At 34.8% G+C, this 14,592-nt stretch overlaps 1 protein-coding gene across 4 annotated transcripts in view; it reads right to left on the bottom strand.

Moving 5' to 3' along the window:
- Positions 1–4,706: 4,706 nt before the first annotated feature.
- Positions 4,707–14,592, bottom strand: part of LOC136835024 (uncharacterized) — a 39,950-nt gene continuing 30,064 nt past the window's right edge. For all 4 annotated transcript variants that reach the window (XM_067098085.1, XM_067098084.1, XM_067098086.1 and 1 more), the window contains exons 9-14: positions 12,824–12,978; positions 10,654–10,732; positions 9,770–9,932; positions 9,294–9,474; positions 9,100–9,153; positions 4,707–7,750 (exon numbers count right to left, since the gene is read on the bottom strand). In XM_067098085.1, the coding sequence (XP_066954186.1) occupies positions 7,569–7,750; positions 9,100–9,153; positions 9,294–9,474; positions 9,770–9,932; positions 10,654–10,732; positions 12,824–12,978 (814 nt within the window). In that variant the 3' untranslated portion in view covers positions 4,707–7,568. The remainder of the gene's footprint in view (positions 7,751–9,099; positions 9,154–9,293; positions 9,475–9,769; positions 9,933–10,653; positions 10,733–12,823; positions 12,979–14,592) is intronic.

The following is a 14,592-nucleotide window of genomic DNA, read 5'->3' on the forward strand; positions in this document are numbered from 1 at the left end:
TTTATAAGGATTTGACCTTGACAAAATTTATTGAAAACGTTATAAAATATTGGGATTTTATCAACTCATTTGTATAAGAGCTTCTTAATTCGAACTTGAATCAGTAATCATATAAACATGTGAATCACTTTGAGAAGTATATAATATCCTCAGAATCTACCAATAGTCAAATTTAAATTTCCTTGCTTAAAAGCGCGATTCATAGGGATTAGGATTTCAACTACTGTTTTGGCCACAGGGCGGAAAATCACCAATAATCACATATACATAACTTTCGAACAGCTCAAATATTTAGAGAAAATGTTAATCAAGAACAGCGCTTTTCAGTCTAATAGAGCACATACTGAAGTATCTAGTTTAGTCATAAATATTTTTCTCACAAAGATTTTATGTTTAGCCCGGCTGGATGTACGTACAAGTCTGCCATAGTTTTCTTCCGAGGGAATCAGATCAGTAAAGACATCACTGCGCATACGAAAAGCGTGTTTTCCTTTCTTTTCATATAAAAAGCAACACCGAAACCGGCATCCAGACCATTAACACTAAAACAAAACCAGCACAACTATTTTAGCGTTAGTAGCAGGAGCATTATGTCAGTAGTAATAACAGTATTAGAAGAAGCACAAAATAACACTAAGAAAAAATTACAGCAGTCACTGCGAGCTAAAAACGGAGTGAGTGCAGTAGTCATAATCTGAAAGGATAAAACCTTTATAAACAGAGTTGTTCCACGTTAAACTAATTAATTAATACAATTTTTATCAGCAAAGTAAGGAAAATGCACTAACTCAGCAAACTGTGAAAAGTGTTGACTCGTGCGCTAATCATTGTATGAATTCCTTGTTCTAATTATACAATGAAAAATTGAGATACACAGTAATTAAACCATAAACTTTGTAGATTATGCGAAAAAGCTTTATTACTTCTGTAAATTCTACTGATTTCATAATTAAACGTAACGTAATAATTAGTTATGAAAACTAGTTTAAAAAGTCAAGACCTAAAATAGTGAGCTCCAGGTTTTGAAAATGAATGGAATTAAGCACTTTTAAATTGTTTTATCTTCTACCACTCATGTCTCTCTGTTGTTTGATATGGGTCCACAGCAGGCCTATTTTCCGTTTCACAGCTTTGGGGTAAAAAAAGTAAGAATACCTTAGTTTAACCAGACCACTGAGCTCTGGGGTAAAGGTCCATGGTGGGATAAGTCCGGGTAAATCTAAACCAAGCCTTCTACTCATTTTAACATAATGGGCCTCATTGTGACTCTCTCTCTCTCTCTCTCTCTCTCTCTCTCTCTCTCTCTCTCTCTCTCTCTCTCTCTCTCTCTCTCAGAAAATAGTTTTGATATACAATGCCTATCTGAAATACATTTTTATTTTATTTACAGTATCCTAGCAAGTTTCCAGGTAATAACTCATCTTAAGTTTAATGGTGACACGTTTCTTTACTAATTTTTTCCATAGAATCTCGTTTTATTTGTTTATTCTGATCCCAAATATAGGTTAATATCGTATCCTCCTTTATGTGCCGAATTCTTTGATCAATAGACATATCCTTAATGGATGTTCTTCAGAATTTTGTCCGAGCTGAGACAATGGGCTTCAAGATTTTCATAAGAGGGTGTATATATATATATATATATATATATATATATATATATATATATATATATATATATATATATATATATATATATATATATATATATATACATACATATATATATATATATATATATATATATATATATATATATATATATATATATATATATATATATATATATATATATATATATATATATATATATATGATATCAATGAATTCCTTTTTTTTGTTTCTTATTTTATATTTCAGATTCATTCATGCACATTGATCAATAGTTCGAAAAAACCCAAAATATTAGTCAAATGTATGGAAAAATAGAGTAGAATATATTGAGGCACTGGGATCTAGTTTCAAAAACCCAAAAATTGACAGTAAAAAAATGTCAAAAGTGTAACAGGAAAGAGTAAGATGGAAGAAAGAAATATAAAGAAACAGTAAGAGGAATAAAAGGGGTTACAGATAGCACTGGGAAAGGACCTAAGTGATGCCTACAGTGTTCATTCAACGCACGAAAACGGGGCTAAAAAGTTAAAGATTTCAAGCTGAATCTAAATGTTGCTTGATCTAAACCCGCGGATAAAATTACTACTTTTTATAATTATCTCTGAATGCGTTCTCTTTGCAAATACTTATATTTACTCTTGCTGTGTGCATCAGTCAGCGTTTGCATTGTCTTGTGAGTGTCAGTGCATTTTGGGTATTGTATCGAATTTATTCATTTAATTATTTTTGCAGTTCTGCGCGGGAGTATGCCTGCAAGTATACATTTTATGTTATAACGATTATGATAATATTTCGGTGGCTAAGAAAAAAGGTGATGATTATTGTCATAATTTAGAAAATATATTGACTGCGGTTAAATTCATATATACACAAGTAAGAAATTAAGGACCAGAAGAATTCAACGCAAATATTCAATGTTACGACTGGTCAAAAGAATGGTACTCTTTTTATGCACTTAAGTGAGAAACATCACATTGAATCGATTAGAATAATATCATAATAACGAAAAAATACTGTTACCTGATATCTCATAGAATCGGCATTAAAGTAACCAACAAAAGAAAATAACATTAATTTAAGCACAAGATTATATAAAACACTTGATCCTATTCTGCACAAGATGTTCAAAGGAAATTTGAAAGAGAAGCTTAGGAATCTCAGTAGTCCTTGTTTAATTTCCTTTGTCTCACATTGGTTTATCCAGTTACCTGATTTAGCCCTAGGCAGTTAGTTGTTCCTCATCTGAAGAAGACCTTCCTCAAAAGTAACGACCTTTCGGTATGCTTTACTCTTGGTCCCGAATCTCTTTTTTGTTTTTGTATAAAGTTTGCAAAAATGCTTGCGATCAAAATCTTCAGTTTTCTCTTGCTATATTCTGTGTTTACATATGATATTTATTATTCATGGTAATAGAATATATATATATATACACACACTGTATATATATATATATATATATATATATATATATATATATATATATATATATATATATATACAGTTTATCCAACATCCATAAAATCATAGTGAAATTTAAAATACTAGTAGCTTTTCACTGCCTTCTTACGTGGATTTTAATAAGTACATATACATGATAGAATAATTTGTAAAATATAATATATAATATATATATATATATACAGCCTAAAATCATAGGCAATTTAAAATCTGTTCTTCTGAAGTTTTATTTATTATTTGTTTTATCAAATATTTTGCAGTTTCTGAAACTTAAAAATGACTTCTTTTTTTAGAACTGTTGACCCACGGCTTCACAAGAAGAGAAAGTAAACTGAGTTCTTTGGCTGGCTGAGCTAAAATATACTGTCACTGTCCAAAGAAGGTTTACAACCCAGTACAATAAAGAAGCAATAAACAGGAACTGCAAAGCCAGGTGGATGAAGAAATTTAAGGCAATAGGCTATGTTATTGATAAACCACGACCTTGTAGACCATGTGTTGATGAAGGAACTGCAGCATCTGTAGAACAATCCTTTGAAAGAAGTCCGAGAAAGAGCCAAAGATGAGCATCTTTGGAGATGAGGCTTTCAAAATCTACTGTGCATAAAGAGTCTTCGAAAAAAAAAAAAACGGACAGGATCCAGATGCATCACATATTGTTAGAAGAGGATTATCATACACGACTTACTTTCTGTTATCAGTTCAACGAAAGAATTAATAGTGATTATGCATTTTTGAATAATTTAATGTTCTTTGAGGAAGCAACATTCCACATTAGTGGCAAGGTCAACAGGCATAATTGCCGTATTTGAGGAACTGAAAATCTTAAGTAATTCCTAGTGTTTCGTGTGAGGTACACTGGCGACACTAATCCCTACGGGGATATATGTGGATAGCAATATTTCCTAAATCTGTATACAGGTATTATCTTAATACAACACGTAGACTTCTTAGGCCTACTGGACTTGATGTAATTAAGTATTGAATGTGTTCTTGAAAATCAGAATGTATTTTCAGAAAATTGTAAAGGAATAAATAATTTTTTGCGAGGATAATGTCTCACTAACCTTATCTTTACCTATGTTGAAGTTAGGGAACCTTGTCAGTTGGTGGTCTCAATGTGCATCGAATCGTACTGCTACGCATGGTAGTATACAGTAAATATCGTGAGCTACAGCTCCCGATGCTCGGCCTTTTTCAGTTCTTTGCGGTAAGTTGTTCTGAAGTTGGTGTTCTTTTTTGCCACAGTATGTTTCGTGGTTTATTGCTCCTCCTCCTTAGATCACATTCACTATTATCTTTAGACTTAACGGTCCAAATGGCATGGGGATGATGAAACCATTGTGTACAACACTCGGCCAACTACGGGAGTTGCTAAACCACTGAAGCGTATCGCCAAATAACTGACACTCATGACGACCTTATGACAGTGAAAGTAAGTTGGAAGCTGGGGAACCTGGTGTTGGAAAGTTCATATCTACAGTAGATATTCCGAGCACCAGAATCGGTCACTTTTGCTGGAAGATGACCCCATACATACTCTGCTTTACCTGCGATTCCGGTGGTCGTTTATAAAGATAATAATAGCGCGTGTGAGGCCTTAATAAGGAATAACAAAATAAGAAGAGTAACGATATAACATTGCATATTGTGGTTTTTTAGGTTCATCAAAAGCTTTTGCAGTTAAATAAAATTACAGAGTTCTTTTATGTAAGTTTATTCGTAACTATAAAATTCAGTCTTCACAAACATACGCTCATATGTATAAAGCCCTGTAATTATTGTTCCAGTCACATGCAACTTTGGCTCGTCCTTTGTAATGTTACGTGCAAATCACAACATTGTTTTGGAATAAAGAATTTAATGTATTTCATATTACAAACAAATATAGCTCCAACTGTTCTGAAAACAAAAAAAAAGCAATTTGCGTAACATCACAGAAAAACAAGTATTGACATGAACCAAGAAACAATACTTCATACTGCGAAATGCATCTTTACCTAAAACTTTGTTTACCTAGAAATGAGTCTAAAAAATCCTATTCTTTCTCTCTATCAAACGCAAGGAAAAGCAGTTTCAACACGGACACGAGAGAAACTAACCTTATCAAGAATTTTTCAGAACAGTGCAAATATTCTGAAGCATATGCTCAAATAAATAGTACAAATAAGGTTGACAGCCGTGGATTTCCTATAGGTCTATAAAACTGAAGGTGGAATGCCCTTGTTGAGGTGAGCTTGATAGTTGACTATATGAATAGAAAACAGACCAAGAAATATTATCTTAAGTATTTAATAACTGATGCCCATCAAAACTGCGCTTGTTTTTATGTTCTGCTTGTAAAATTTAACGTAACTTTGGTGTTTGCTCGGTATATGTGCATCTGGTAACCAACACGCCATAAAATGAGCATATCTACTGCATAAAAGTTGAATATAAGATCTTTGTTTTTAAAATGTTTCTGATATACATCATGAAAAAATATGAAAACAAAATATGTAAAAGGCCTCTTACAGCAACATACCCATGCTAAGCACCGTAAGCATCACTACACGTAACAGAACGCAGGAATGAAGATTAAAATGGAAATATGGTGCGATTTTTCTCTCATATTCTGGAATGGGCATTACCTTAGATATAGAATTATAGTGTTCTTTTTCTGTTCCAAAAATTGTATTTTTTATTCTTTTTTTATGGGGTAAATGTCTCATCAATGGATTTCCTTCTCCAATCAGTTCGGAAATCATTTCTGACGTCACTAAGAGCTCTCCAATCGGGTGGTTTTATATAGGAAAACAAAGTATACTTTACTGATCAACTGTATATTTTATCTCATGTCTGTTAACGTTTTAAAATATCTTTCATAAGGCTGAAAATTACAGTCACTGCATAAAGTTTGTGTGTGTGTTTGGGCAATGACAGTAAACCGTGACATCAATTTGTGTTTCACCGATACCTTTTCAATTATTAGCGCTGCTCAGAGCTTCAACTGACGACCAGTAGTGTTCTCTGACTTCTGTGTAGTTGCGTCTCAAATCATCACACGAAAAATATAATTAAATGGTCCCTAATATAAATGCTGTCTTGGAATATAAATTGCCATTGTTTTTTTTTTTTTTAATTTTTTTAGAATGGTGTATCGCAATTCCGTCACTGGATTGTCATTTGTTCTCAAGATTAATTATGGCTGATTTGGCTTGGTCGGCCGCAACAGCTGCAAGACTTGGGAAGTATCATCCTAACGACTAGGTACCAATTTCATTTTTGTGCTTATCAAGAGATATAATTTTCTCATTAGGAAAATAACCCTAAATATTAACACAGACTGTTTAAATGAGCATTACGGTCACACATTTCTGGAAAGTAGGTTGATTGCACAGTGCTTCCCTTTTGACAGGACTACGATGCGCGAAAAATACTGGAACGCAGTCGTGCTCGAGAACTCGGTATTCAGACTATTCAATAAGCTGCCCAAAAACAGATATGACGTGAAAACTTATAAGAAAACATGGAAAGACACAGAATACATAATCTATTACAAAACAGGCATGACATAGAACAAAAAAAGTTATTCTAAAAACTATTAACTACAAGCGACAAATAAATAAGGACCATTTGATGGACCGAATGAGGGCCAAAAGGAAGGCCTCCAAAAATAAACCGAGGATGATGATGATGATGACATGAAGCAGAATCCTTAGTCCATCGTGGATGATTCCATGATGATGAAGTGTACTTAGAGAATACGCTATAAATGCGAACAAGTCGTGCATAATTCCTTAATAAACTTAAGAATAAAACAAAAAGCTTTATTGCTCGAGCTATAAACAAAACTTACTGGTTTATTTTCATATTCCATAAGAACAATCAATGATGGACTAAGGGCATGACTGTAGAATAGTGAAATGTAACTAGGCCTAAGTGCATTCCATTGGACAAAGATTTGGCATAGGAAATGCTCACTCGTCAAACTCAAACTTCTTCAGTGGCCTCTTTACATATTCGTGAAGATATGGTTAGTAGACAATTAACTGGTGCCTACCATTCGCGGTACAGACTACCTAATATAGTCTGCACCCTTAAGTTATAAGAACTAACAATGAAGATAAACATGAACACTTTCTTCAGTATCTGTTTTCAAATGAAACTAACAAAGCTGTGTACAGACAGAGGATTATGGGAAATATGTTTCTTACAGTGGTATTGGTTACATATTCTATTCTATAACGAAGGGTGTGGGTTTGTACTCATTATATACCAGAAAGTGGTACTTCAAAGATTGCCTTGGGTTTAAATAACAATAACAATGAATAAAACTTTTTTTTAGGCATGAAAAGCCACACACGATCTTTCTTAGAAGACAAGCTGACGTCCCTACCTACATTCTACGAGTACCTATCTTTTTGGTCATTTAGACTAAGCCGGCCCTATGCCAGCTATCGCCCTTGCCTTAAGGCGCCCATATGAGCCACATCTGTTTTGAAGTCTGTTTTCTCTTATTCCAGTCTTCGCTTGATTGGAGGAACGAAATCAGATTTGTAGTTCGATATGTACGACATGGTTGGTTTCCTTGGGGTGCCAGGGGCGCTGGAATCTTGCTGCTTCTTCATCCGTCTAAGTCTAATGCACATGACCCCACAGGCTGCAGTCAGTATCCCGAGAACCACAGCTACCATCCCTGTTCAAAGAATCGATTATCATTATTTTCTTTTTCATTTTACAACTCATAAAATCATCTATTGGGATGGAACTGAATATAAAGTTCAGGCCAAAGTCCAAGGGCTGTGACTTATAAGGTCATTCAGCGCTGAAAGGGAAATAGAGAGTATTAAGATTTTAAATGTGTAACAAGAAGAAAACTTCGCAGTAGCACTGTGAAATAATTGCCAAGAGAGGATGGAAAGTAAGATGGAAGAAAGAGAATATAAACGGAGGCACAGTAAACAGGATGAAAGGGGATGCAGCTAGGGGCCGAAGGGGCGCTGGTAAGAACCGTAAGTATTGCCTACAGGGCATCGCATGAGGTGTACTGATGGCGCTACCCTCCCTAGAGAAAAAAATAATCTTTGATTAAACTATTGTTCTCCTTTAGGTGAATTTTATGGTGACGCTTCTTCTAGTCTAAATTTCGAAAAGAGAGAGCAATTCAGATAAATTTACCAAAACCTTTAGACCAAAAAATGGTCAAACGTATGATAGAGAATAAATCTAACTTGTGTAGTTTTTATTTAGGAAATCTGCTCCTTCCTTTACCACATCAGACATGAAGTGTACTTGACAAGACCCCAAAGACAGAGGAAGTGAAATGGTATGTCACAGGAGACTCTGAGGTGTCTGAAAGTACTTGTAAGCATGCAAGTATCTGATAATGTAGGAAGATGTATGGAGAGTATGCAGGAAGATTTATGCAGATACTAACAGACCATTCAAGGCAGATGGCTACGAAGAAAAGAATCGAGAGCGGAGAAAAATTCTGCAACGGACTGTGTGAACTAAAGTTAGATAGCAGTCACATTGCACTAGTGGGCAATTTTCCAAGTATATTTGAGAAACTAGGTGTGTGTGTGTGTGTGTGTGTGTGTGTGTGTGTGTGTGTGTGTGTGTGTGTGTGTGTGTGTGTGTGTGAGAGAGAGAGAGAGAGAGAGCAAGAGCAAATTTTCTTAGACGATGTCGTAACCGAATAAAATATGACTATGACAGAAATAAATGACAGAGCAGTGGGAAAAAAATTTAGATAGTATAATCGTTACTAAAGTAGAGAGAAAAAATACAAGCAATATGTAATAGCTAAGCCTAGGTCATTCATAACAAAAACAAACGGGGCCATGAACTTTTTGAAAGTTGAAGACAAGGAGAAAATGATAACATGCCAAAATGTTAAAACCTTAAATGGCTTAGTAAGATTCTTAGAACTACATAGAGCCCTAGAAACCGAGGAACTGCGGAAGAAACATTGCATTTAGTAGTGTTTTAGTATAACACTAAAAGTCAAAGTAAGTTCAAACAATTCAACACTTATACAATCACCTGCTAAGGCTGAAACCGTTCCAGTCTTCAGGCAAACGTCTTGGTCGTCATCACCTGCAAAATAATAATGATTAGACAATAAAATATTTAACGAAATTATGATGAGTAACCATATCCATCACACTTTCTGCCAGTTATTCCGAAGTCTGTCGGTCCGTGGACAAAATGACGCTCATTTTCAGAATTCCCCTTACTCTTTGTGCTGGAAGCCAGATGTTCATCTCTGACCACCTGGATGGACTGGAATAAGCTTAGAGACTCAGACACGTTGGAGGGGGGAGGACTGACGCCAGCATCTTTCTCTCTTGTTTTTCCTTCCTCTTGGCTCACGGACCTTTTTTCCTTCTTCCCTCGGCGCCAGTGGCACGGCTGCGTCTGCAAAAAATTCAAGGAATGCAAAACCCCCTCACTAACTTTATTGTCTTTCATACCACATTGTGTCTCAGTGCCTCTCGAACTAAACCCCCTGAGGTCTTTAGTAAGTTTCAGAAATCATATTTCGTTAAGGCCGGCGCGGAAACCCAGCAAACTTTCCTATACTTTCCATCGGTCTAGGGATTGGATGACGGGAAGATTATTCTACCCTACACGAGATGAGCAGACTCCTCATACTCGTCACAAAACTATTTTTAAGCTGAAAGTAACACAGGTTCATAAAAGAATGTCTTACCGGGCAGTCTCCGTGACACATGCGAACATCGCATTCGATGTAGAGCGCCGGCGATCCAGTGAATCTAAACGTCTTCATGAAGGCGTACACCTGCGTCTCGTAAACCTCGTCTGCCGTCCAGGTACCTTCGAAGTGGCTGATCAGTTTTTCGTCCACGGGGCACCTGTGGGAATAAAACTCATTTATTTATAAAATTATTTTAGGTTTAAACACTACACATCAAGTGGATTGCAACAGGTATGAAAATGGCTCTAGGCTGCATGACGCTTTTCCTTCTATCGGTATTATCGAAAGACAAGCATGGTGTTTTTTATTACAGATAACCGTAATGGTTTGCATCCATATTTTACATATTCCCTACCTCCGTGGTGAATAAATTATATTAAAGGCTCAAGGTAGAGGACCAGTTTTTCTCAAGCTGAAAGATCAAACATAGGGATACAGGCAAAAGAAGCTGACCTACGGTTGGAGCTGATGAATGGTTTCTCAGAAGCTGAATAACTACAATACGATACTTCGAAAGGGAATGGAAGTCAATGAATATGCCGTCAATATGGTAATTCGTAAACTACATTTTATATATTTTGCATAGCTGCAGTAAAAGTTGGTGAAGATGTGAAAAGTTATAGGTGGGACTGTTTTTGTTTTTGACGAGATAATTAGCGTGTGAGACAGAGAGCAATCGTAATAAGTACATAGACAAAGAGGCAGTGTTTAAAATACTTATCCCATGGCGGTGCCCTCTCTACCTGTTATTCATCTGCCACCTCAATATCTGAAAGTTAAGTGAAACGGGACAGTACAAATAATTACAAGAAGAAATTAAATCAAGACCCAGGATTTACCAAGAAAACACACGTGATCTAACTCGGGAGGGTACTCACCCATAGTGATCTATAAGAGTTATCTTTTTATTTCCTCCGTTATGGGCGTAGCAGTCACTGACTACGATATCGAATCCTTCTGGAAAGAGGAAAGATAAAGTCACTATTCATTCACATAAGAACTAAAAATTACAATAAGATATAATATAAAGAATGATCAAAACTTCTTCATTGTATTCAGAGAAAAACTAAGTGGTCTGTAACAGATTTTCGTGCAAGTAATTTTAGTTTTTTTCCTGGCCACTGCTAATTATGAATAATGGAATTAGGAATAAGTGCAATTCTGCCCTATTATGGACGGTATGACGTCATGATACCGCGCAGAGGTTGTGCAATCAAGAGTTAGACGGTTCGATCGACTCTCAATAACATTTACTTTCGAAAAGGAGAGTCATTTTGATTACACAATTTTTAATTCACTCCCGATGAGAGAAAGCAGAAACACAGTCAATCATAAATATCTTTAGCGTCATAATTAAAGACAATAGTATATAAACACAAACCATATTGCATCTTTCATAATTTGTTACTTGCTCTTATAATGGTTCTCTAATAACGTTACAAATCAATGACGACTGACACCAGATCTCGAGAAATAATTATATGAGTAGAGAGCGAATTTGCAGATTTCATAAATAAGTTTTTTGTTTTACCTTTTTATGTTTAGATGTGCATTTGAGTTTAGTGAGCTTTTAAGCAACGTAGCTTCTCTTTCAGCTGTCCAGTTTAAAAAAAAAGTCAAGCCAGTACTTCAATGGTGTTTTAACAAGCACGCTGCGTTGATATTCGGATTTTGTAAATCATTCGGAGCTTCATGCCGCCATAGGTCTTCATTGGTGGCAGTTTTTGACATATTCCTTCATTCTGTTGGTTTTCGGGTTTCATTGTGAGCCGTTTCCTCTCTTCTAAGGCATGTCACAAGTTTCATTTCTGGTAACGAGGTCTGGCATTGTTGATGAGTTAGTGATATATATATATATATATATATATATATATATATATATATATATATATATATATATATATATATATATATATATATATATATATATATATATATATATATATATATATATATATATATATATATATACCTATATATACATACATATATATATATATACATATATATATATATATATATATATATATATATATATATATATATATATATATATATATATATATATATATATATATATGAATTTTTATCACATTACCGTGACTTTTTTTACAAGCATTAAGCTACACATGTCGTTGAAGGTCCAGTTCGCTCTACTTCGGGAATATCACCAATGGGGAATTATAAGTGATAAATGGATTGGTACCGAAGTGTCTCGAACACCCCACAGTCCCCTAAAACGGCTTCCAGTCGACGTTCGAGGCCATTCGGCTATCAAGAGATAGCCGAATGGTCTCGAATGTCGACTGGGAGTCGTTGGGGGTTACTGTGGGGTGTTCGAGTCACTTCGGTACCCATCCATTTATCACTTATTCCCTCTGGTGATAATTCCGAAGTAGCGAACTGGATCTTAAATGACATGTGAAGCTTAATGTTTGTGTGTACATATATATATATATATATATATATATATATATATATATATATATATATAATATATATATATATATATATATATATATATATATATATATATATATATATATATATATATATATATATATATATATATATTTATATATATATACAAGCCCTTCGTTGGCCGAGTCGGTTGAGCTTCAGACTGTCACTCAATGGGCCGGAGTTCAATTCCCGCCGGCTGATGAAGAGTTAGAGGAATTTATTTCTGGTGATAGAAATTCATTTCTCGCTATAATGTGGTTCGGATTCCACAATAAGCTGTAGGTCCCGTTGCTAAGTAACCAATTGGTTCTTAGCCACGTAAAATAAGTCTAATCCCTCGGGCCAGCCCTAGGAGAGCTGTTAATCAGCTCAGTGGTCTGGTAAAACTAAGGTATACTTAATTTTTTTTATATATATATACAAGTATATATGTAAATATATATATATATATATATATATATATATATATATATATATATATATATATGTGTGTGTGTGTGTGTGTGTGTGTGTGTGTGTGTGTGTGTGTGTGTGTGTGTGTATATGCATAAGAAATACAACCAAAGGAAAGCGTTTTCCTCTTACCAAAGTCCGATCGCATGTAGATAACCAGCGTCAGAGGATCGCCAACGCGAACTGGCCCAGTGACCCGGGTGCCAGCTGTTCCGTAGCCATAGCGGATTTCCATGTGGCACTCAGGGGGCGTGAGAGTAAATACCACTGGGTTGCCCGTCTGCACCCTGCGAGGAGAGGAAAAGAAGAAGAAGAAGAAGAGCTGATGTTGTTTACCAATAAGCAGTTTTCTTTAACTTTTAAATTACATAAAAGACAACATACATTTTTATATATTTATTAATTTATTTTTTCTCTTTAATAAGTGAGATCTCTTCTTTCTGTATTTTCCTTTACCTCCTCTTACTTCTAATGAGCACCATATTCTTTGGAAGCTTGAATTTAAAATCAATGGCCCCTGTGGCTTTGTACCATATGAATAGGTTCATCTTCTGAATATATAATAATAATAATAATAATAATAATAATAATAATAATAATAATAATAATAATAATAATAATAATAATAATAATAATAACATACAGTAGGTTCAACTGCAAGCTTTTGTTTTGTATCGAATTATCTTTCGCAGTGAGATGAAATCCCCAGTCTGATTTAAGAACGTGTTCAAATACAAAAAGGGAATTGGACGATTTAGGAAGCGATATGCGATTCTGATACGGAAAATGTGAATCGCTGGTTTGTATGCAGAAAGACTGAACAATGCGAAATGCATTTGGCATACTGATGTGGACCATCCAAGAATTGTCTTTTGGGTAATGTGGGTAATAGGATTGAATTCTGTTGTCTGCTTGTACTGAAACAATTGACAAAACTTAAAGTAGGAGGGATTTTGTTGATAAATGTAAGACTTTCAGATAAACAGGCTATATTAAGAAGCACAGAAGGCAATTTACAATGAACAGTGAATTAAATGGATAAAAATTATGCTACGGACTTGTTTGTAAAAAAAGTAAGCGAAAAATTCTGAAAGAAAGTGGAAGTGAATATGATACACATTTGTGAGAAATAAGCAGACCAAAGGAAAAGAATAAACATCTTTCTGATCGACTGATGTAAAAAATACGTAAACATCTGGGTGGTGAGGATTCAAGCTAAGGTAAAAATAGCCATCAGGAAAGATTTTCTTATGACAAAATACTTAGATGGATGTGTGGAGGACCAAAAATGGATAGGATCAGGAATGAAAAAAATGAGAACTGCAAAAGCAGAAGTATCAAGGAAGGTCCAGGAAAGAAGCCTGCCGGACAGTGGTATGACCATGTGGTGAGAAGGGAGGAAATACATGTAGGGAGGAGAGTGATGCAGATGAAGGTGGATGGATGTTGTTGAAAAAAATCAGAGACAAACAACTGTCAGAGGGCGATGTGTGCGATCAAGCCAGGTAGAGAAAAGCTGTCAGAGACATTGACCCCGAGTGCAAGTGGAAGAAGGTGCAAAGAAATATATATATATATATATATATATATATATATATATATATATATATATATATATATATATATATATATATATATATATATATTCTATATATATAAACTATTTATATGCATCTGAATGATTTTATACACATATAAATGATATTTTTAATTTTATCACATCACTGTGATTCATTTACAAGCATCAAGCTACATCTAATTCGCTCTACCTCGGAAATAGTATTTATTCATATATGCTACCCGAAGGGGAATTTTTTAGTTGATAATAAGTTTTCGTCGTCTCATGGGCTCGAACCTCGGAAGAACAAGAACTCAGGACTACAATGACGCCTTAAACCACA

This window comes from Macrobrachium rosenbergii, chromosome 54 (assembly GCF_040412425.1).
Source record: "Macrobrachium rosenbergii isolate ZJJX-2024 chromosome 54, ASM4041242v1, whole genome shotgun sequence".
NCBI lineage: Eukaryota > Metazoa > Arthropoda > Malacostraca > Decapoda > Palaemonidae > Macrobrachium > Macrobrachium rosenbergii.